This window comes from Bufo gargarizans, chromosome 5, assembly GCF_014858855.1.
Source record: "Bufo gargarizans isolate SCDJY-AF-19 chromosome 5, ASM1485885v1, whole genome shotgun sequence".
NCBI classification, from domain to species: domain Eukaryota; kingdom Metazoa; phylum Chordata; class Amphibia; order Anura; family Bufonidae; genus Bufo; species Bufo gargarizans.
Genome location: NC_058084.1, coordinates 391,425,629 through 391,448,554, shown reverse-complemented (window position 1 = coordinate 391,448,554; position 22,926 = coordinate 391,425,629). Strand labels below are relative to the sequence as shown.

The 22,926-nt window shown below is 40.7% G+C and overlaps 1 protein-coding gene across 4 annotated transcripts in view; it reads right to left on the bottom strand.

Moving 5' to 3' along the window:
* HDAC9 (histone deacetylase 9) overlaps positions 1–22,926 on the bottom strand; it is a 503,853-nt gene that overhangs the window by 132,486 nt on the left and 348,441 nt on the right. For all 4 annotated transcript variants that reach the window (XM_044293917.1, XM_044293915.1, XM_044293916.1 and 1 more), the window contains one exon: positions 8,824–9,062. In XM_044293917.1, coding sequence (XP_044149852.1) covers positions 8,824–9,062 — 239 coding nt within the window. The remainder of the gene's footprint in view (positions 1–8,823; positions 9,063–22,926) is intronic.

Genomic DNA, 22,926 nt, shown 5'->3' with positions numbered 1-22,926 from the left:
GTGGTATGTGAGAAAGGGTGTACCATGTGGAGCAGTATGTGAGAAAAGGGGGACCATGTAGAGCATGGGAGACCATAGGAAGCATTATGTGAAAAGGAAGGGAATAAGGAACAGTATGTGAGAAAAGTACAGGGTGATTTGGTGTACCATGGGGAGCAGTATATGTGAAAATTTGGGAGGCAGTATGTGAGAAGACGATTTGGTGAACCATGTTGAGCTGTATGTAAGAAATTTATTAGAAAGGTTCAGCAAAGATTGTCTAATCACAGGGCGTTCTGCTGTTATGACACCCAGCAATTACTTTTTACTGTATGGGGCAAACCTGGCACAAGTGTTTGATTCCCCTGTAGTATCATCCAGGAGGGGGGACCCCGCCAATCAGCTATATGAAAAGGCACTGGTTCTTGCAGCTTAGCCTAGGCCATGTGATGTCACGTTCATCGGCCACGTGGCCTAGGTTCATACTGCGCCGCTAATGGAAATGCCGCTGCCTTCTCAAACAGCTGATTAGTCGGAGTCCTGGGTGTCGGAACCCCACTGATCGGATACTGAAGACTTATCCAGAAGACAAGTCATAAGTATAAGAATCTCAGAAAAACCCTTTAAGTGTGCAGCCAGTCTTACTCCCCTATGTCAGAGATACCTAAGGTACTGTCGATGCTGATCGCCCTTTCTTCCTTCATTTATGAATAGAATACCAGAACTACAGCACTGTCATAAAACTGTGGTGCACAGGCAGATGAGTAAAAGGGATAGCAGAAGGAAGGAAATGTAATAATGCCGACTTCTACAGAATTTACTATCTGAAAAGTTAGGTGAAAACTCATGGAAAATTCTTATTATTATTACAATTATAATTACTATTTATCACATTATTTTTATTATTATCCTCTAAAAATAATCTCAGCTTTAGTACATATTTACTAGACATGAGGCTCAGAAAATCCGATGACGACCTGCACTCAGAAAAGGATATACTGAAATGTGAGCTTCTTGTGCTCCTTAACCTAAACCTAGCGATATCTAATAATGGGCTACGTCCTAGTCCTACGTCCACGTCCCTGAGTAAACAGCACTTCACACCAAGACTTCCACAGACCACACAGCTCCTGGAAGGCCCTCGTCTCCCACAGACACCCAGTGTGTTTCCCCTTCCACTTTAATTTGCATTGGCTCCCAGCTGACATTAACAGGCTCCAAAGCAGGCGGCGTTTGGAGGCTTAGGACGATTCCCTGACCGCTCAATGCCATTACTTTACAGCGTAAATATTGGCCTGCAATAAGATGTTAATTACTTTGATTTATACTTCATTCCTTCGGCTGGATTTTCCTGCCTCCGACCGCGGTCACATGACTACTTTCAGTTTCACAGAGTGATAAACATGGCCGTGGGATGATCTAGGGGTCAATATACAAGCAATAGCCGGCTGCAGGATCTGATCCCTTGGCTTTGCTACTTGGAGAAGATTCAACTGAGTGACTCAAGGTTCAGATGAATAAATGTGCTCCACTTTGTTACTGTGCAGATGGTCCACTTCTTATGTGACTGGGACTAAAGTTTTATGAAACAGCCATGATATCCAGGATCTAAGACAAAGATGTATATGTTTTACATCCTATCTAAGGCCTTATGCACATAAACCATGTCCGTATTTTGATCCGCAAACCACGAATCCACAAAATACAGACACCTTCCATGTGCACTCTGTATTTTTCTTACTTCCATCACTAGAAAGGACTATTCTTGTTCTCAATACAGAGAAGAATAGGAGATGTTCCACAATTTGCAGAACAGACATAAGATAGGGACAGCAAACTGATTATGGCCGTGTGCAGTCCATTTTTTTTTTTTGCGGACCCGTAGAAATGAATGGTCCCGTGTACAATTTGCAAAAAATAGGGATCGGATACGGATGCAAAATACGTTCTTGTGCATTGGGCCTAAAAGTCTTGGTTGTTCAAGTAGACATTTCACAGGTCTAAAATTCTGACAAATAAATAGCGAAATGTTCAGAAAAGTGGAAGTCCACACCACCAGTTTAAAAAATATATAAGAATAGGGATGTTCAGTTCAGCCAAACTTGGCTCATTGGCAATCTGCGACTTCTCCCTGCTCATGTCAGGTCTAAAAAAACGCAGCATGGCCGGGGAAGGGCTGGTAGGCCCGTCTGACTTATCATTTTCTAGGCCTGTTTTAGCCATAGAAAATGGTCTAAATTTAAGCCAACGAGGAAGCTGTCTTACATTTAGACCGGTGGTGGATGCGCCAAAGTTATGTAGCCTCTTCATAACTTCGGTGGATCCACTGCCAGCGCACAGGGTCTAAAACGCTGGTCTTAATAAATGATCCCCATAGTTTGTAAGCTGAAAGAAGAAATACGGGCATCCAGTTCAGCCTGTTATCCTGCTGAGTTGATCCAAATAAATAGATTCCATGTTTAGTGTCGCTTGTATCAGTAGGAGAGCTGCGGCTTTCACAAACTGTCACTGCTGCCAACCAAAGTCCATGATTATTCTTCATCATATAGCTATTTTGGATTACCTTTGCCTAAAGCTCTGTGTTGTGCTGTTCTTCTTTTATTCCTCATAGAAATAACTGGGTGTTACCATTTCTGTTCTGAAAGCGGTGCATACTTGTGATTGGACAGTGTCAGAGTCTGTAGGGAAAAAACCTCAACTGCTACCACTTATTTGTCAATAGATTCATACATTTCTAAGGAGGAATGGCATCACACAGAGTTCTAAGTAAAACAAACTACAGAATTTTAATTTCATGTGTAATGAAGTAGTAGTAGTAGTAGTACAGACATGACAGAAGAGCTGACAATTTAATCATCTTTAACCGCCTCCGGACCAGCTAACGCACGGATGCGTCCTGGAGGCGGTCGATTCATTCCTCCTGGACGCATCCGTGCGTCATCTCGCGAGAGGCGAGACTTCCTGTGAACGTGCGCGCGCGTTCACAGGATCGCAAGGTAAGAGACAGGATATACAGCCTGCCAGCGGCGATCATTCGCTGGCAGGCTGTAGATGCGATTTTTTTAACCCCTAACAGGTATATTAGACGCTGTTTTGATAACAGCGTCTAATATACCTGTTACCTGGTCCTCTGGTGGTCCCTTTTGCTTGGATCGACCACCAGAGGACACAGGCAGCTCAGTAAAGTAGCACCAAACACCACTACACTACACTACACTACACTACACACCCCCCGTCACTTATTAACCCCTTATGAACCCCTGATCACCCCCCTGTCATTGATCACCCCCCTGTCATTGATCACCCCCCTGTAAGGCTCCATACGGGCGTCTGAATGGAGCCTTACCGGGGGGTGATCAATGACAGGGGGGTGATCAATGACAGGGCATGGCGAGTTCCTAGAATTTTTTTTTTTTGTCACAAGAAAATGATGTTTTTTTTTTTCTTACAAAGTATCATATTCCACTAACTTGTGACAAAAAATAAAAACTTCCATGAACTCAGTATGCCCATCACGAAATATCTTGGGGTGTCTTCTTGGGGTGTCTTCTTTCCAAAATGGGGTCACTTGTGGGGTAGTTATACTGCCCTGGCATTTTAGGGGCCCAAATGAGTGCAAAGTAGTTTGAAATCAAAATCTGTAAAAAATGGCCGGTGAAATCCGAAAGGTGCTCTTTGGAATGTGGGCCCCTTTGCCCACCTAGGCTGCAAAAAAGTGTCACACATGTGGTATCGCCGTACTCAGGAGAAGTAGGGCAATGTGTTTTGGGGTGTCATTTTACATTTACCCATGCTGGGTGAGATAAATATCTTGGTCAAATGCCAACTTTGTATAAAAAAATGGGAAAAGTTGTCTTGTGACGAGATATTTCTCTCACCCACCATGGGTATATGTAAAATGACACCCCAAAACATATTCCCCAACTTCTCCTGAGTACGGCAATACCACATGTGTGACACTTTTTTGCAGCTTAGGTGGGCAAAGGGGCCCACATTCCAAAGAGCACCTTTCGGATTTCACCGGCCATTTTTTACAGATTTTGATTTCAAACTACTTTGCACTCATTTGGGCCCCTAAAATGCCAGGGCAGTATAACTACCCCACAAGTGACCCCATTTTGGAAAGAAGACACCCCAAGGTATTTCATGATAGGCATAGTGAGTTCATGGAATTTTTTATTTTTTGTCACAAGTTAGTGGAATATGAGACTTTGTAAGGAAAATAAAATAAATAAAATTCATCATTTTCCGCTAACTTGTGACAAAAAATAAAAAGTTCTATGAACTCACTATGCCCCTCAGCGAATACCTTAGGGTGTCTACTTTCTGAAATGGGGTCATTTGTTGGGTTTTTCTACTGTCTGGGCATTGTAGAACCTCAGGAAACATGACAGGTGCTCAGAAAGTCAGAGCTGCTTCAAAAAGTGGAAATTCACATTTTTGTACCATAGTTTGTAAACGCTATAACTTTTACCCAAACCATTTTTTTTTTACCCAAACATTTTTTTTAATCAAAGACATGTAGAACAATAAATTTGGAGAAAAATTTATATATAGATGTCGTTTTTTTAGAAAAATATTACAACTGAAAGTGAAAAATGACATTTTTTTGCAAAAATTTTGTTACATTTTGATTAATAACAAAAAAAGTAAAAATGTCAGCAGCAATGAAATACCACCAAATGAAAGCTCTATTAGTGAGAAGAAAAGGAGGTAAAATTCATTTGGGTGGTAAGTTGCATGACTGAGCAATAAACGGTGAAAGTAATGTAGTGCAGAATTGTACAAAGTGGTCTGGTCATTAAGGGTGTTTAGGCTAGGGGGGCTGAAGTGGTTAAAGTGTAACTGTCATTTCAGTTAATTTTTTACTATAGTGTAGGGACAGGGATTTTAAGCAATTTAGGCCTCTTTCACACTTGCGTTGTCCGGATCCGGCGTGTACTCCACTTGCCGGAATTACACGCCGGATCCGGAAAAACGCAAGTGAACTGAAAGCATTTGAAGACGGATCCGTCTTCAAAATGCTTTCAGTGTTACTATGGCAGCCAGGACGCTATTAAAGTCCTGGTTGCCATAGTAGTAGTGGGGAGCGGGGGAGCAGTATACTTACAGTCCGTGCGGCTCCCGGGGCGCTCCAGAATGAAGTCAGAGCGCCCCATGCGCATGGATGACGTGCCATGCGATCACGTCATCCATGCGCCTGGGGCGCCCTGACGTCACTCTGGAGCGCCCCGGGAGCCGCACGGACGGTAAGTATGCTGCTCCCCCGCTCCCCACTACACTTTACCATGGCTGCCAGGACTTTAGTGTCCCGGCAGCCATGGTAACCATTCAGAAAAAGCTAAACGTCGGATCCGGCAATGCGCCGAAACGACGTTTAGCTTAAGGCCGGATCCGGATCATTGCCTTTCAATGGGCATTAATTCCGGATCCGGCCTTGCGGCAAGTGCTCAGGATTTTTGTCCGGAGCAAAAAGCGCAGCATGCTGCGGTATTTTCTCCGGCCAAAAAACGTTCCGGTCCGGAACTGAAGACATCCTGATGCATCCTGAACAGATTTCTCTCCATTCAGAATGCATTAGGATAAAACTGATCACGATTCTTCCGGGATAGAGCCCCGACGACGGAACTCTATGCCGGAAGAAAAGAACGCAGGTGTGAAAGAGCCCTTTGTTATATACTTTATTAGAGAAAGGTGTTTCTTTTTGCGAGAAAGCAGGGTGTAAAGAGTCTTCTTAGGGAAGCTCTAACTGTGATGCTAAGGAGAGTCTGTCTTCAGAAGACACCGGTGTGTAACAAGTCAGAGAGGGGGTGAGGGCCAGTGATAGTCAGGGGACATGTACATAGCCAAAAATTGGGGTAATGACAAGAGGCAAGCTGGAAGCCTCTGTATTTTACACACAGGGGTAGAATTTCTAAACAGTTTTAGGATGTGCCAAATTTATCAACCAAGCTGTGACTTTTGATTAGTGATTAGCGGCAGGGGTCATACTCGAATTCGCAATATTTCGCGAATATTTTGTAGAATATTTGTAAAATATTTGCAAATTCGTATATTCGTTATATTTTACGATTTTTTTACTCGAAAATCGGCAAGGTAATGATCGTGTAATATGCAAATTTTTGTAATGCAAATTTTTATTGTGAATTTTTCAACTTACAACTATTAGACAAAGAAGATTATAGCACTATATTAGATAAATTGCTCTATATTTGTTTTTTGTTTTTTTTCGAATATTCGCTATATTGCTAGAACTTTGTTTTTTCTAATATTTGTGATATTCTAAAACAAGAATATATAGCAATTTAGCGAATATTCCCCAAAAAACTAATATATAGCAATTTAGCTAATATAGTGCTATAGCCTTTTTTTGAACTTCAGATGAGAAAAAAATTACAACTATTAGACAAAGAAGATTATAGCACTATATTAGCTAAATTGCTCTATATTCGTTTAATTTTTTTCGAATATTCGCTATATTGCTATAACTTTGTTTTTTCGAATATTTGTAATATTAAAAAACAAGAATATATAGCAATATAGCGAATATGAAAAAAATGAATATAGAGCAATTTAGCTAATATAGTGCTATAATCTTCTTTGTCTAAAAGTTGTAATTTTTTTCTCATCCGAAGTTGAGATTGGAAAAAAATTACAACTATAAAAAAAAAAAATGGCACTATTTTAGCTTAATTGCTCTATATTCAGAGTTTTTTGAATATTCGCTATATTGCTATATATTCTTGTTTTAGAATATTACGAATATTCGAATAAACGAAGTTATAGCAATATAGTGAATATAAAAAAAAAAGAATATAGAGCAATTTAGCTAATTTTGTGCTATAATCTTCTTTGTCTAATAGTTGTAAGTTGAAAAATTTGCATTACAAAAATTTGCATTACAAAAATTCACAAACAACACTACTCCTAAAGTCAAATATACTGCAGCCTTCTCAATGGCCCACAAGCTAGAAGCAGGGAGGGATCATGTGTACTGATTAAAAAAAAAAACTAATATTCGAAATTAAGAATATATATCACTATATTCGAAGTATTCGCAAATATTCGCAAAGTACCTATATTCGCGATAAAAATTTGAAATTCGAATATTCGTGGTCAACACTACTTTTGATACATTTGGCACACACTGCACAAAAAAAGGTATAAAAGATAAAAATTATACATTCCCCCAGTATCTCCTGATGTTCAAGAAGTTTTATAGCTGTCTGTAGTCTGGAGTGCACTGGGATCCTACAAGAAGCTCCTCAGCCTGCATGTGAATATCTGAACATACTCACTAGTCACTACAGGGTCAATTGTTAATAAAAAAAAATATTGCTATTTCTTTGTCATTCCTTTACCTTGACTATTCCTTGGCTCCAAGTTTCAATTTCAGTCAGAATTTAAAATCTACCATTAAGCTTTAAAAAAATATTGATACTGGACTAAATAAACCTTAAACATAAGAGTAAACCCATCATTACAATTTCCATCCAGAGGTCTTTAAGGAGTAAAGTGAGCACTTATAGCTAACTAGAAAATGACACTATTTACGAGACAGAGGAGGGAAACCATCGTTATGAACCAAAATGTCTAATTATCTTAGAAATATTGCACTTTCACATTTTCGAATGGGGCCACAATGAAATTGCTAACAAACCATCCCAGCGTCTTCCCAGAGGTAACACCCACACACAGTCTTCTGAGATGATGGGGCACTAATATATATAGCGTCCTGTGATCATGGAAGATGGATAGCCATAAGTAGAAGCCAGGGCTGCTGCTAACTTTATCATGGTGATATAGATAGATAGATAGATAGATAGATAGATTAAATAGATATAATATAGTGGCATCAAGTTTAGTAGCACTTTACATAGTACAAATAAGTGATCCAGTAGGCAGGAGTCCCATATGAGGTGACAATGTACAAGGAATAGGGAGTAGATGCAAGAGATTTGGGAATAGGGTAAAATATAGAAGTTTTACAAATTTTAATGTAATCATTATCTTGTACACTCAAGTGTTAGACATTTTACATATTGTACCAACTAATTACATCTACTTTACTATAGCCTTTAGTGTATATATGAGGCACATAGGCACAGGGAGCACATTTAATCCAAAACCGAACTAACTCCATACAATGGAAGAAAAATATAACAGGCTTTATTTTAATTTTCATAAAAATAAACAGACTGGGCGTATTTCAGGACATAGCTGTCACTTACACATTTCAGGTTCATGCTGCACCCTATGACAAAGGGTGCAGAGTGCACCTGAAACACATAGGCAGCAGCCATTTTCAAGTGTCTGTTGATTCAAGTAAAGCCTGTTATATTTTACCTCTGGTGGCTAAAAGTGGTTAGATTTTTTGCAATAACCTGATTGTCCTATATTTTTCCCACTAGTGTTTTTGTTACTTTTTATAATCTTCCTTACTTATCAACGTTCCATTCACTTATTCCCTTATGCGCTTGTCCCTATACACATCTGAGCACATAAAGCTGTAGTATAAAGCATAAGAGAGGAAGAGAGCAGCCTAAAATTGTTTTGACCATGACTGTGCTGTAACTGAGCAGAGCTAAAAAGTTGGCAATACAAAAAAAAAATATAATAATAATAATAACTAAGCTTTACCCCAGTGTAGTAATTTAATTTCATCCTAAAGCTTAAAATTTTTCTATTGACAGAAGAGACCATATTTAGGTTTACTTGGAATGGTAAAGTTTACATTGCTCATGTTCTTTTTTGGCTTGTGCCAACCCCACTTTGTAGAAAACCAGCCCCAATACTGGTATCACATCAGTTTGCGGTTTAGCACAATATAACTAACATGGATACCTTGAGGTGTTCCTGGAGCTGGGCCTGGTGTTGCCTGGTGAGGTTTTCATGCTGTTTCTGAAACTCAGCAATGAGCAGCTGCTTCTGAATTTGCTGTTGCTGCTGGATTAACAGGAGCTCCTGCTGCAGCTGCTTCTCCCGCAACACGGGATCTAAAATTGGCATCACTGTTCTCAGATCTGTCCTTAGATCCAGTGGTGTAACTGGGTCCAAACCTGTAGGAACTTCCGACTTGATATCTGAAATAAGAGCCAAACAGCAGATTCTTTATTATTATCTTCTACAGAAAAGTCTAAAAACCAAGATAAGCGTTCAGAAGCTAAGATATCTGAAAATTGAGGTTAAGCACAATCTGATTAGGTGAGCAAAATCTAATACAGATCATATTCTGGCAGCCACAATTTAGTGTGCATATTACGTATATTACCTAGAACTCCCACACTTCAGCTTAACTGGATTTAGAACATCAATCGGTTCCATAGATATCTATGTTTGTATTTTAAAATGCTTTTACGTTAAAGGGGTTGGCTCATCTCAGACATGGATGGATGGCACAGGATTGTTAGGATATTCCATAAATGTCAGATAGGAGCAGGTCCCAGAGTCTGGGCCTGAACCTATCTCCAGAACAGGGTCTGCAAAGTGAAGGAGAGCATGCCACACATGTGGTGAGCTCTGTATTCATCGTTAGTTCCATAGTGGTGAATGGATAGCGCACCGCATGGTCACTGTTCAATTCACCTGCAGGAAATAGTAGTCCTATAGTGGTGAACGGAGGGTGGCTGTGCTTGCGTAGCTGCTCTTCACTAGCTTCACAGTTCTAGAGATAGGAGCGGGTCCTAGAGGGTCCTCTGGGATCCCCACCTTTATGACATTGATGGCTTATCCAAGATGAGACATCTCCTTTAAGTTTTCAAATTAGCTCTCCTCCCAAAGGAATAAAACTCTCTCTAAAGCCACCTTTAGGTAGCTGCCCTCTAAGTTAATGCCCAACTGATTAAAGAGCCTTGAAATATGAGGATGCCAAGCCAGAGTGTCCTCCAAACAGAAGATACACCCATCTGTAGACAGATGTTTCAGGGGTCTTACCCCTCGTCAGTACAAAGCAGGCTTCTGGTTGGCTGGGTTAGAAGCCTTTGATCTAGCTCTCTGGAGGGAAGAGTGGTACAGTTTCATATTGAGGAGGTATAACAAAGCCTTCTTACTCAGCCAACCAGTACCCTGCTCTGTACTGACTAAAAACAAGAACCCCGAAAAAGATGTTACAGATGGGTGTCTTCCTTTTTACCTAGACTGTGCTTGGGTAAAATAACTAGTCAAGTATCAAAACTCTTTAATAGGTCAGACTTTTGGGTTAAATACCTACAAGTAGCTTTATATAGAGTTTTCTTCTTTATAGGAGAGAGCTAATTTACCAACATTTTCCCAAAGTGCAAAACTTGTAAAACTTCTTATGCCCACAAGGAGAAGTAGAACCCCACTAGGGCTTAAAGCCTCTCACACTTTTATTGTTCTAAAATTTTAGCAGACTGCCAAGTACTGCCACAAGTAAAGCAAAGCATTTCCGAAGAGGCTTGCCTGCATTCTGTCCACAGTCATTGGGAAGTGGTTAAATGATATTAAGTCTAAGTATCCCATAAATATCTAATATGGGCCCAACTGTGGAGCAAATTCATAAATAGGAATTACTGTTAGGGTCCATATGACCACACGGGTTGATGACATTAACTGCATAATGTAAGACAAGATGACAATAAAAATATGCATTGTTAGTGGAAATGATCACTCTCCCTGTGAATTTTGGTGATTATCTTCTGACCTATTACTGCCATACTGTTACTGGCACAGTCAAATAGACTAAATATACAGGTGAAACTCAAAAAAATTAGAATATTGTGCAAAAGTCCATTTATTTCAGTAATGCAACTTAAAATTAGAATTTAGTAAAAAAGGTTCAATATTCTAGGCTCAGTGTCACACTCTAGTCAGCTAATTAATTCATATCCACTGGACAAAGGGGACCTGAGATTGTCACTTTGGGGTTTCATAAGCTATAAGCCATAATCATCCAAATTATAACAAATAAAGGCTTGAAATATCTCGCTTTGCATGTAATCAGTCTCTCATATGTTAGTTTCACCTTTTAAGTTGCATTACTGAAATAAATGAACTTTGCACGATATTTTAATTCTTCGAGTTTCACCTGTATTAGGGGAATTTGTGAAGTCCTGCACTCTCGAATTCTGGCTTCGAAAAGTAAATAGCAAAATAGCGCTTTGCAACTTTTTGGGTTTATTTGAGCAAATGCTTTGTAACATTTTGTATTTTACACCACTTAGGAGGCACTTACACGACCGCATCCGTTTTGCAGTCCACAAATCACAGATCCGCAAAACATAGATTACGGCCATGTGCTTCCCACATTTTCACCTTCAGGTGACTCTTGCACTATGTAATGCATGGACAATTGACAAGAATAGGACATGTTCCATTTTTTTCGGAGGGGAGCTGCAGAACGGACATAAGGATGTGGAGAGCACAAGGTGGGCTGTCCGCATCTTTTGCTGCTCCACTGAAATTAATGAGTCTGCATTTGATCAACAAGAAATGCGGATTGAATGCGGAACAAAAATACAGACGTGTGAATGCGAATACGAAAGACTGTGTATACAGATATAGCTGTCAATCACTGATAGGACTTCCTCCTTGACTTCAAAGCCATAAATGAGCAGGAATTTAAATGAATGAAATACGTTTTGCTGAATCTTTTCCCATAAAACTATGGGACAGATTTATCCTAAAGTTTTCTGGCATTTTTGCGCAAGAGGGACGGCCACACTGGACTTAGTATTAACCTATAGACCTGACAGAACAACAGACGTGCAGGTTGGGGGACACCTGGGAAATAGTGACCATAAAGTAATAACCTTCCAATTGTCATTCAAAAGAGTGTCTCTTCAGGGAGGAACAAAAATACCAAACTTCAAAAAAGCTACATTTAGCCAACTAAGGGAAGCCATAGGCCGAACTAACTGGGACAAAGTCCTCAAAAATAAAAATACAGCCACAAAATTTGATATTTTTAAAACCATCCTAAAATCTTATTGCGAGTATACCTTATAGGAATAAAAGGAACAGGAAAGGAACAAGAAAAAAACAATGTGGATAAATAGAATTGTAAAGAAAACAATAAATGACAAAAAGAAAGCATTTCAATCACTAAAACAGGAGGGTGGTGAGGAAGCACTAAAAGACTATAAGGAAAAAAATAGAATATATAAAAGGCAAATAAAAGCAGCCAAACTAGAGACCGAGAGATTAATTGCCAAAGAGAGTAATACTAACCCTAAAATGTTCTTCAATTATATAAATGGTAAAAAGTATAAATCTGAAGGTGTCGACCCTTTACAGAGTAATGAGGGGGGAGTCGCAGAGAGCGACGAGGAGAAAGCAAAGCTGTTAAATATTTTTCTCTCCAATGTATTTACTAAAGAAAATAAACTGTCAGATGAAATGCAGAATGTAAAAGTAAATTCCCCATTAAAAGTGCCCTGTCTGACCCAGGAAGAAGTACAGCGGCGTCTTAAAAAGATTAAATTAGACAAATCGCCAGGACCGGATGGCATACACCCCCGTATCCTAAGAGAATTAAGTAATGTCATAGCCAGACCCTTATTTCTAAAATGTAAGGACTCTATACTGGCAGGGAGTGTTCCACAGGATTGGTGCATGGCAAATGTGGTGCCAATATTCAAAAAGGGTCCAAAAACAGAGCCCGGAAACTATAGGCCGGTAAGTTTATCATCTGTCATGGATAAACAGTTTGAAGGTTTTCTAAGAGATGCTATTTTGGAGCACCTCAGTGAAAATAAGCAAATAACGCCATATCAGCATGGCTTCATGACGGATCGGTCATGTCAAACTAATTTAATCAGTTTCTATGAGGAGGTAAGTTCTAGACTTGACAGCGGCAAATCAATGGATGTCGTATATCTGGACTTCTCCAAAGCATTTGACACTGTACCACAGAAAAGGTTAGTATATAAAATGAGAATGCTTGGACTGGGAGAAAACGTCTGTATGTGGGTAAGAAACTGGCTGAGTGATAGAAAACAGAGGGTGGTTATTAACGGTACACACTCAGATTGGGTCACTGTCACTAGTGGGGTACCTCAGGGGTCAGTATTGGGCCCTATTCTCTTCAATATATTTATTAATGATCTTGTAGAAAGCTTGTACAGTACAATATAAATTTTTGCAGATGACACTAAACTGTGTAAAGTAATTCACATGGAAAAGGATAGTATACTGCTACAGAGGGCTCTGGATAGATTGGAGGCTCGAGCAGAGAAGTGGCAGGTCAGGTTTTAACACTGACAAATGTAAAGTTATGCACATAGGAAGGAATAATGCAAGTCACTAGTACATACTAAATGGTAAAACACTGGGTAACACTGACATGGAAAAGGACCTAGGAGTTTTGGTGAAACGCAAAGAAACCAGTGTTAGGCTGCTGCTGCCAAGGCCAATAAAATAATGGGTTGCATCAAAAGGGGCATAGATGCCCGTGATGAGAACATAGCTCTGCCACTTTACAAATCACTAGTCAGACCACACAGAGTACTGTGTACAGTTCTGAGCTCCTGCGAACAAGGCAGACATAGCAGAGTCAAGGCATGGTCAAGCAGCAGGGGTGCTGTTTGGCCACTGGGTCCCGCCGCCGGCCGGGATGGCGCCACAGCGCTGGTGGTCGCCGTGTAGCGCCGCGCCAATTTTAGGTTAGGACCCACTCATAAAGACAAGCTTGGCGTGGTGAGTGGGCTTATTGCCTTTTGATCAAAATGTACACAAATGCCTCAATTAGCATGTAGCTTGGAGGTGGTACACATGCGCTATTCAGTGCTGTCTCCAGGAACGCAGGGATGAGATCATAGCATTAGCAGTGGATGTGCGATTAATTTCTTCTCTTCTCTCCTTATTTAAGACATAGCAGAGCTGGAGAGGGTTCAGAGGAGGGCAACAAAAGTAATCACTGGAATGGGTGAACTACTGTTTATCAAAATTAGGGTTATTCACTTTAGAAAAAAGACGACTGAGGGGAGATCTAATTACTATGTATAAATATATCAGGGGTCAGTACAGAGATCTATCGCATCATCTATTTATCCCCAGGACTGTGACTGTGACGAGGGGACATCCTCTGCGTCTGGAGGAAAGAAGGTTTGTACACAAACATAGAAGAGGATTCTTTACGGTAAGAGCAGTGAGACTATGGAACTCTCTGCCTGAGGAGGTGGTGATGGTGAGTTCACTAAAAGAGTTCAATAGGGGCCTGGATGTATTTCTGGAGTGTAATAATATTACAGGCTATAGTTACTAAAGCTGGGTCGTTGATCCAGGGAGTTATTATGATTGCCTGATTGGAGTCAGGAAGGAATTTTTTCCCCTGAGGTGAGTAAAATTGGCTTCTACCTCACAGTTTTTCTTTTGCTGCAAGATGATTATTCAGAGGTCGAAGTGGAGAAGGAGGTGGAGGAGGAGAAGGGGGGGTTGTAGCCACTAATGTAGGTGGTGGAAATCCTCATGGAAGTAGGGCCCGCAATCCTTGGCATAGGTAGCACCTGTGCCATCCTAGGGTACAACTCGCTCCCGGCCTTCACAATGTTCACCCAGTGTGCCATCAGGGAAATGTAATGTCCCTGGCCACAAACACTTGTCCATGTGTCAGTCGTTAAGTTGACCTTCCCAATAAGGCCTCTTTCACACTACCGTATGGCTATTTCAGTGTTTTGCGGTCCGTTTTTCATGGATCCGTTGTTCCGTTTTTTGTTTCTGTTGTGTTTCCGTTATGGTTCCGTTTTTCCGTATGGCATATACAGTATACAAAGCTTACAGCAGTTGAAATGGTTTTCTCTGTGTTTACTTTTTATTTTATTTTCAGCAAAACAGTGCATGTAAACGTTTTCAGCTATGCAAAGCCTTCTTCAGACACTGTGCCACAGTGGGTGTAGTCAGAAAAGGAAAAAAATGTGGTCACGCCAAGGGTATGGGAGCTGTGCTCCAAAAGCTTAGATGGGTGTCACCCTATATACAGCAGCAACCGACTGTTTGCGAACAAATTTTTTGTATCAATATACAGTATACAGTAATTATATAGAACAAATTGGGCTGGGCATAACATTTTCAATAGATAGTTCTGCAAAAAACGGAACAGATACGGAAGACATACGGATGCATTTCCGTATGCATTCCATTTTTTTTGCGGACCCATTGACTTTAATGGAGCCACGGAACATGATTTGCGGCCAAATATAGGACATGTTCTATGTTTGCACGGAACGGAGATACGGAAACGGAATGCATACAGAGTACATTCCGTTTTTTTTGCCGACCCATTGAAATGAATGGTTCCGTATACGGACCGTATACGGAACACAAAAAATGGCCCACAAAACGGGGAAAAAAACGGTAGTGTGAAAGAGGCCGAACTGTGTTGGCCAGGGAACGGGTTATGTTACGGGACACATGTTAGTGTAAGATGGGGACTGCACACCGTGAAAAATATTGGAGGCTGGGGACTGAGTAACGAGGTACCACCGCCACCATCAGGCTGAGGAAAGCCTCAGTATCCGCAAACCTAAATGGCAACATTTCCAGGGCCAGTAATTTGGAAAGGTGCGCATTTAGTGCTATGGCCTGTGGGTTAGTGGCTGGGAATTTGTGCTTTTGTTTTAAGGTCTGGGGTATGGACATCTGTACGCTGCGCTGGGACACAGAAGTGGATGTGCTAGCTGATGGTGCTTGCGAAGATCCAGGTGCATGGCGGGAGGCATCCGGGCCTGCGTCTTGGACAGGGGATTGGCCAGAACTCTTGGCTACTGAGACTGGACTTTGTGGAAGACAGTGCTATGCTTAACCGACTGGAAGCATTATCTGCTGAAATCCAACCGACCACCTGGTCGCACTGGTCTGACTTCGAAAGAGATGTCCCGTGCCACCCTGCAAACTGGGACATGAAGCTAGGTATCGTGGATGAGTGTGTTTCTTGTGCTCTAGCAGCAGGCACAGTTTCACCGCGCCCGGGGCCACGGCCTCTGCGTGCACCATCAGCAGCACGGACATTTCCGCGTCCCTTACTGCTCACCTTCTGCATATTAAATGGTATATATGCTTGCAAGAATGTCACACGTACACTAGCACAGGTTTTGTAAGTGTATGCGCAAATAAAATTAAACTGAATGTCACTGATATTTAGGATGTGCAAACGTTATACAGGAGATGTAGTACAGGTAATGTCAATGCCACCAGCGGCTAAAAATCTAGACTGAATGTCACTGATATTTAGGATGCACAAACGTTATAAGGAGATGTAGCGCAGGTAATTAAAAAATTACAGAGAATGTCACAGCTATTTGGGTTGTGCAAATGTTATACAGGAGATGTAGCGCAGGTAATGTCACTGCCACCAGCAGCAAAAAAAATTGACTGACTGTCTGAAATTTTTGACTGAAAATTGACTGGATGTCACAGATATTTTTAGTATGCGCAAACGTTATACAGGAGATGCAGCGCAGATAATGACGCTGTCCGCAGCATCTACGGAAAAAGTACACTGGATGTCACAGATATTTTTAGGATGCACAAACGTTATACAGGAGATGTAGCGTAGATAATGTTGCTGTCTGCAGCGGCCAAACAATTGCAAGCTACTTAGCGCAGGTTGCACTAAAAATATATATTGCTGCCAGATACAACTATAGTCCTTAAAAGGACTTTGGTCTCTAATCGCACGCAATTTAGCGCAGGTTGCACTAAAAATATATATTGCTGTGAGGCACAACAATAGTCCTTAAAAGGACTTTTGGGTCTCTAAAACCAACCCTGCCTAACAAAAAAGTAAAATTCAATTTCCTACACTATCTGTCCCTTCTACAGCACAGCTCTCCCTGACTAAGACTGAGCCGAACCACGTGTCATGGGATGCTTCATAGCACCCGATGACGCGTTTTGGCCAGCCAATCACTGTAATGCCAGTAACCAACATGGCTACGGCATTACAGTAAGTGGCAGTATCCACCTGCATGTTTATTGGCTGCGTAGCAGCCAACAAACGTACGGGGAGGAGACTCGAGCATCGCGCTCGAGCACACGCGGTATTCGGCAGAACACTGTGATGTGCCGAACATTGCGATGCTGGAGCCGAACTGGTGTTCGTCCGAGCATGCTCGATCAACACTAGTGGATATCAATACAAGTGCATGGACTGCTGAATGTTGCGTCTAATTTCTGAAGAAGTGTAGGCCTTGTCATCAGTTAGGTGCAGCCCACATCTGGTTATTATAGACCGGTGTACACCGCTGGGTTACAATAAATCTGCTCTAATGTATCAATCCACTCTGGTTCTCTTCTATCATAATAATAATAATTAGTGTTGAGTGAATCGAAGTTCACAAAGTGGACTTTAATCCAAATTTCAGGGAAAATTTGATTCGCCACAAAGCCGAATTTCCTTGTTCCTCGTAGTAACAAAATTTTCCCTAAAATGGTGGTAAAAAAATAAATCATACTCACCTCATTGATTTGAAGAGTCTGCCGCGGCCATCTTGACTAAAGATCCCATGCGAAATCTTGTGCGCGGTGACGTAGAATTTCACCACACTGGCCAGCGTGATGACATCGTGCACTGCACAAGATTGCTGGATCTTCAGTCAAGATGGCCATGGTAGACTGTTCGCAAGCAAATAGATAAGGTGAGCGTTTTATATTATTATATTTTTTTTTTTACAGATTAACCCCCTAACAGCCCTCAGTGGTCATCTCAGATGGTGTGATCAGCAATGAACACAGCATTGGAGGGGTTCAATGACGGGGGCTGAACCATCTCCGTTCCCCGTCATTGCACCCGCTACTCACAAAGAAATTTGCTTTGTGACAAAGTAATTAATCAGGAAGCAAATTTCTTTGCAAAATTTGGCAAAACAGCCGAATCAAAGTTTTGAGAGATAAGCGAAGAAATGCTACATCCTAAGCCGCTTCGATAGAAAAATTTGTCATAATACTGTACATTCGTCTCCGTACAGTATTAGAATGTATGGGCTCCATAGAGCCAAAGTAAGTTATTCACGAAGTTGCGCGAGACTTCAGTGAATAACTTCAGTAATTGATTATTACAGTGAAAAAACACTTTTTCACTGTAATAATCAATTACCAAAGTTATTCAATGAAGTCTCGCGCGACTTCGTGAATAACTAACTTTGTCTCATGGGAGCCCATAATTTCTAATACTCTACGGGGATTAATTTTTTAGCTCATCTGCAATAATAATAATAATGATAATCTTTATTTATATAGCGCCAACATATTCCACAGCGCTTTACAATCATATATGACATGTTGCCGTCAGATTTCACGGTGCTTTAATGGCGACAGGTTCCCTTTAATTGCACCATATGAGCAGAACAATTTCATCATCATAAAAACAAACCAGTTGACTTTTTCTTTTGATTTTTTGCAGCATTGCATCCTGACACTTGTAGTTCAACAATTTTTTATATTCTATAAAAAAATTTTTACAACATTTAAATTTTGAATCTCCAGAAAACACAACGTTCTATTGTCCTGTCATTTAAAAAGTACAAATCGGTCTGCGTTTTTTTTTTTTTTATTTTTTTTTTTACTTGGTGAAATAATTCCTCCTAAACTGTTTGGTTTGGTTTTCCAGACTAATCATTAAATTGTGAGAAATCGCTCTTAAGCTCACAAAAACTACTCTTGATTATAAATAATAGGCTTGAATTGGAAGCTAAAAGCAGGCGAGAGGCCGGCCCTCCATCCAATTCATTCAGCAGCAATCCACATTCCATTTGTCTAGACTAAATATAGCCCCGTTTACACAAGAAATCAATAGTACTTGCTGAGAGCACAGCAAAGGCATGAATATTTCATCAAAGGCAGGGAGTGCGGGAACGATGGCAATCAGTAAACTGACAGCTCTGTGCGGGCTTACTGCGGCCCCGCGGATGAGTCACACCAGGCTGGACAATGGTTTCCTCCCTGCAAGTCACAATCCGATTGAATGCCTCCTTCTATTTTTAACGGTAATTGTGTTGCGAGTGACAAAGCCTTATCATCTCGGAGCTCGGAGATAGATTTTCTTACATCTCCTATGACAGGATAATATGCCCTGCGAGAAGCAATAATAATAGCGGCGCGATGCCGCTCGCTGATCACATGCATCTTTTGTGTTTGTACCAGGCACCACATCACCAGATCCCAATTTTCAGACACGGCTTAATTACAGTCATTAACATGGCAACCTTTGCGTTAGCCAGAGGAGAAGCATCTGTCTGTATGTGAGAGTAGCCAAACATTCAACCGTCGTCACTTTCCTCCATCTGAAAACAGCATAATTAGGATGCAGATGTCACTCCTTCTTAAAGGGAACCTGTCACGTTGAACATGGTGTCTGAGATGGAGGAGCATGGTATAAAGCAGGAGAAGCTGAGCAGAATGATATATAGGTTTAAGGGAAAATATTCAGAAAAACTAGTGTTTTCTTCACTTAAAGGACATGTGTCGGAAAAAAATGTCTACTAGTTAAAACGAGATAGTAACACATATCCTTTTTTCTCATCTGGTTTTATTTTCTGATTGCAGATTTTTTTTAAATTCTATTTCTTGGACATGATTATGATGGCGGTTCTTAAGAAAATCGCTTTATGGTAGCCCCATGGCCCACAGACAGTTTTCTAGGCATGTTCTGAGACCTGTGCAGGAAAGAATGGATAAGCTCTGACAATCACATATAGTGAATGGAGGATTCTGTGTTATCTGTACACAGAGATTATATCATTACAGGCAGGATTAAAATGACAAATAAGCAGATAACTGCAGTAAAGTGATTTGTACAAAAGGGGCACCTATTATTAGACCTAATGGCCAGTGAGAAAATGGCAGGATTATATGATTTTAGTTTAAATATACAGTGGATATAAAAAGTCTACACACCCCTGTTAAAATTTCAGATAAATGAACTTTTTCCACCTTGAATGTGACCTATAAACTGTGCAACTCAATTGAAAAACAAACTGAAATCTTTTTGGCAGAGGGAAGAAAAAATGTAAAAATAAAATAATATGGTTGCATAAGTGTGCACACCCTTAAACTAATACTTTGTTGAAGCACCTTTTGATTTTATTACAGCACTCAGTCTATCAGCATGGTACATTTTGACTTGGCAAGATTTGCCCACTTCTTCTTTGCAAAAACACTCCAAATCTGTCAGATTGCGAGGGCACAGCCTGTGCACAGCCCTCTTCAGATCACCCCACAGATTTTCAATCGGATTCAGGTCTGGGCTCTGGCTGGGCCATTCCAAAACTTTAATCTTCTTCTGGTGCTTTATGTCATTGTCATGCTGAAAGATAAAGTTCCTCTTCATGTTCAGCTTTCTAGCAGAAGCCTGAAGGTTTTGTGCCAATATTGACTGGTATTTGGAACTGTTCATAATTCCCTCTAGCTTAACTAAGGCCCCAGGTCCAGCTGAAGAAAAACAGCCCCATGGCATGATGCTGCCACCACCATGCTTCACTGGGGGTATGGTGTTCTTTTGGTGATGTGCAGTATTGTTTTTGCACCAAACATATTTTTTGGAATTATGGCCAAAAAGTTCAACCTTGGTTTTATCAGACCATAACACCTTTTCCCACATGCTTTTGGGAGACTTCAGATGTGTTTTTGCTAAATGTAGCCTGGCTTGGATGTTTTTCTTCGTAAGAAAAAGCTTTCGTCTTGCCACTCTACCCCATAGCCCAGACATATGAAGAATACGGGAGATTGTTGTCACATGTACCACACAGCCAGTACTTGCCAGATATTCCTGCAGCTCCTTTAATGTTGCTGTAGGCCTCTTGGTAGCCTCCCAGACCAGTTTTCTCTGCGTCTTTTCATAAATTTTGGAGGGACGTCCAGTTCTTGGTAATGTCACTGTTGTGCCATATTTTCTCTACTTGATGATGACGGTCTTCACTGTGTTCAATGGTAGATCTAATGCCTTGGAAATTCTTTTGTACCCTTCTCCTGACTGATACATTTTAACAATGAGATCCCTCTGATGCTTTGGAAGCTCTCTGTGGACCATGGCTTTTGCTGTGGGATGTGACTAAGAACATTTCAAAATGATGGCAGGTGTATGCTGACTCCTATTTAACATGATTTTGAATGTGATTGCTTAATTCTGAACATAGCTACATCCCCAGTTATAAGAGGGTGTGCACACTTATGCAACCACATTATTTTCTTTTTTCTTTGACTCATTTTTTTTACATCCCAGAAACCTTACATTTTAACAGGGGTGTGTAGACTTTTTATATCCACTGTAGATATTGACATGCAAAATTAAAAATAACCATCTAAAACTGTTTAAAAATCTGTTAAACATAAAAATGTGATTTACACAATAGGTCATTTGCAATAAAACATTTCCCCTAAATTCCTGCTCATTCTGGGTTGTGAAGTCCAGGAGGAGGACCCATCAGTGATTGACAACCTTCCCTCTGACTGTGTATACAGAGAGAGCTGTCAATCACTGATAGGACCGCCTCCTGGACTTCACAGCTCAGAATGAGCAGGAATTTACAGGAATGAAAAACTGATTTTACTGAATCTTTTCCATAAAACTATATATCACTCTGCTCAGCTTCTCCTGCTCTGTAACATGGTGCCTGCAGATTAATTGTATTTTAATGGTGAGAGGTTCCCTTTAAAAGGACCTTTTTTTCATAGTACAATACCTCTGTGAAATAGAAGAAATGAGACTTTATCAGCAATAATTCAGCTGGTAATAAGAGGAGACTTGTCATTAATTAATTAAAAGAGACTTAGGACTCATGCACATGAACGTGTGTTTCCCGTGCCTGTATTGCGACCCACATACAGTGGGTTTGAAATATATGGGCACCGGCAGTGTGCATTCCATATCAAGGACGCGGACCCATTGACTTGAATGGGTCCACATCTGCAAACACGGTGCACGTGAATGGTGAACGGTGCGCGTTAATTGCAGACTGCAATTTGCAGTCCACAGCATGGGCACAGGTCACACACAGTTATGTGAATGAGCCCTTAGGATAAGATTTATCATCTCCCTTGGCCTGCAAACTATGCTGCCCATTTATTAAGACCAACGTTTTAGATGCCGGTATTTATAAAGTCCCTGCGCTGGCGGTCGTTCCGCTAAAGTTATGTAGATGAGCAGGCTTCTCCATAACTTTCATGCATCCTGCGCCGGTCTAAATGTAAGCCAGCTTCTGAGCTATCTTACAGTTAGACCATTTTCTACGCCTAAAACATGTAAGCACAATTCAAATATATGTCTCCAATTCACTAGGGCTGCAACATATAGGGGGTCATTTATGATCAGAGATACGTCTATATTAGGCCTATTTCTGATGCAGATTACAGCGCAAAGGTTCTTTGCATCGCAATCTCAGACTTTTCCCTACTCACGTCTGGTCTAAAAAAGTGGGCATGAAGTAGGAAGGTAAAGGGGCGGGACAGCAGGCCCATCTCATTCATAATTTTCTACGCCTGTGTTAGATGTAGAAACTGGTCTAAGGAAGCTGTCTTACATTTAGACTGGTGCTGGATACTACAAAGTTATGTAGAGTCGATGCCTTTACATTACTTTTGCGGATCCATTGCCAGTTCTGGGTCTTATTAAGACCAGCATCTAAAACGCTGATCTTAATAATCGACCTCCATAGTTCTTACACATATCATAATAAATACGGTAAATATGGAAAAAAGCTAATCAAAAACAGGAATCGATTCATAAGTAATAAAGTGCAAGTGCAAATGTGAGGTCGACCAGGAGGTCAAAAAGATAAAGTGCATATAAAAGTTATAAAAGAAATACAAAAAAGTTAGGAAATCCAAAATTACACATACAGACCCATATTGCTGAAACACAAAGGGACAAATGCCTACCACACCACAAAGTTACCCCAACGCACATTTCGCAGTCAGCTTCCTTAAGGGGTAATGAATAGTGTTGGTCGAGCACCAAAGTGCTAGGGTGCTCGAGTAGAACACCCAAACACAATG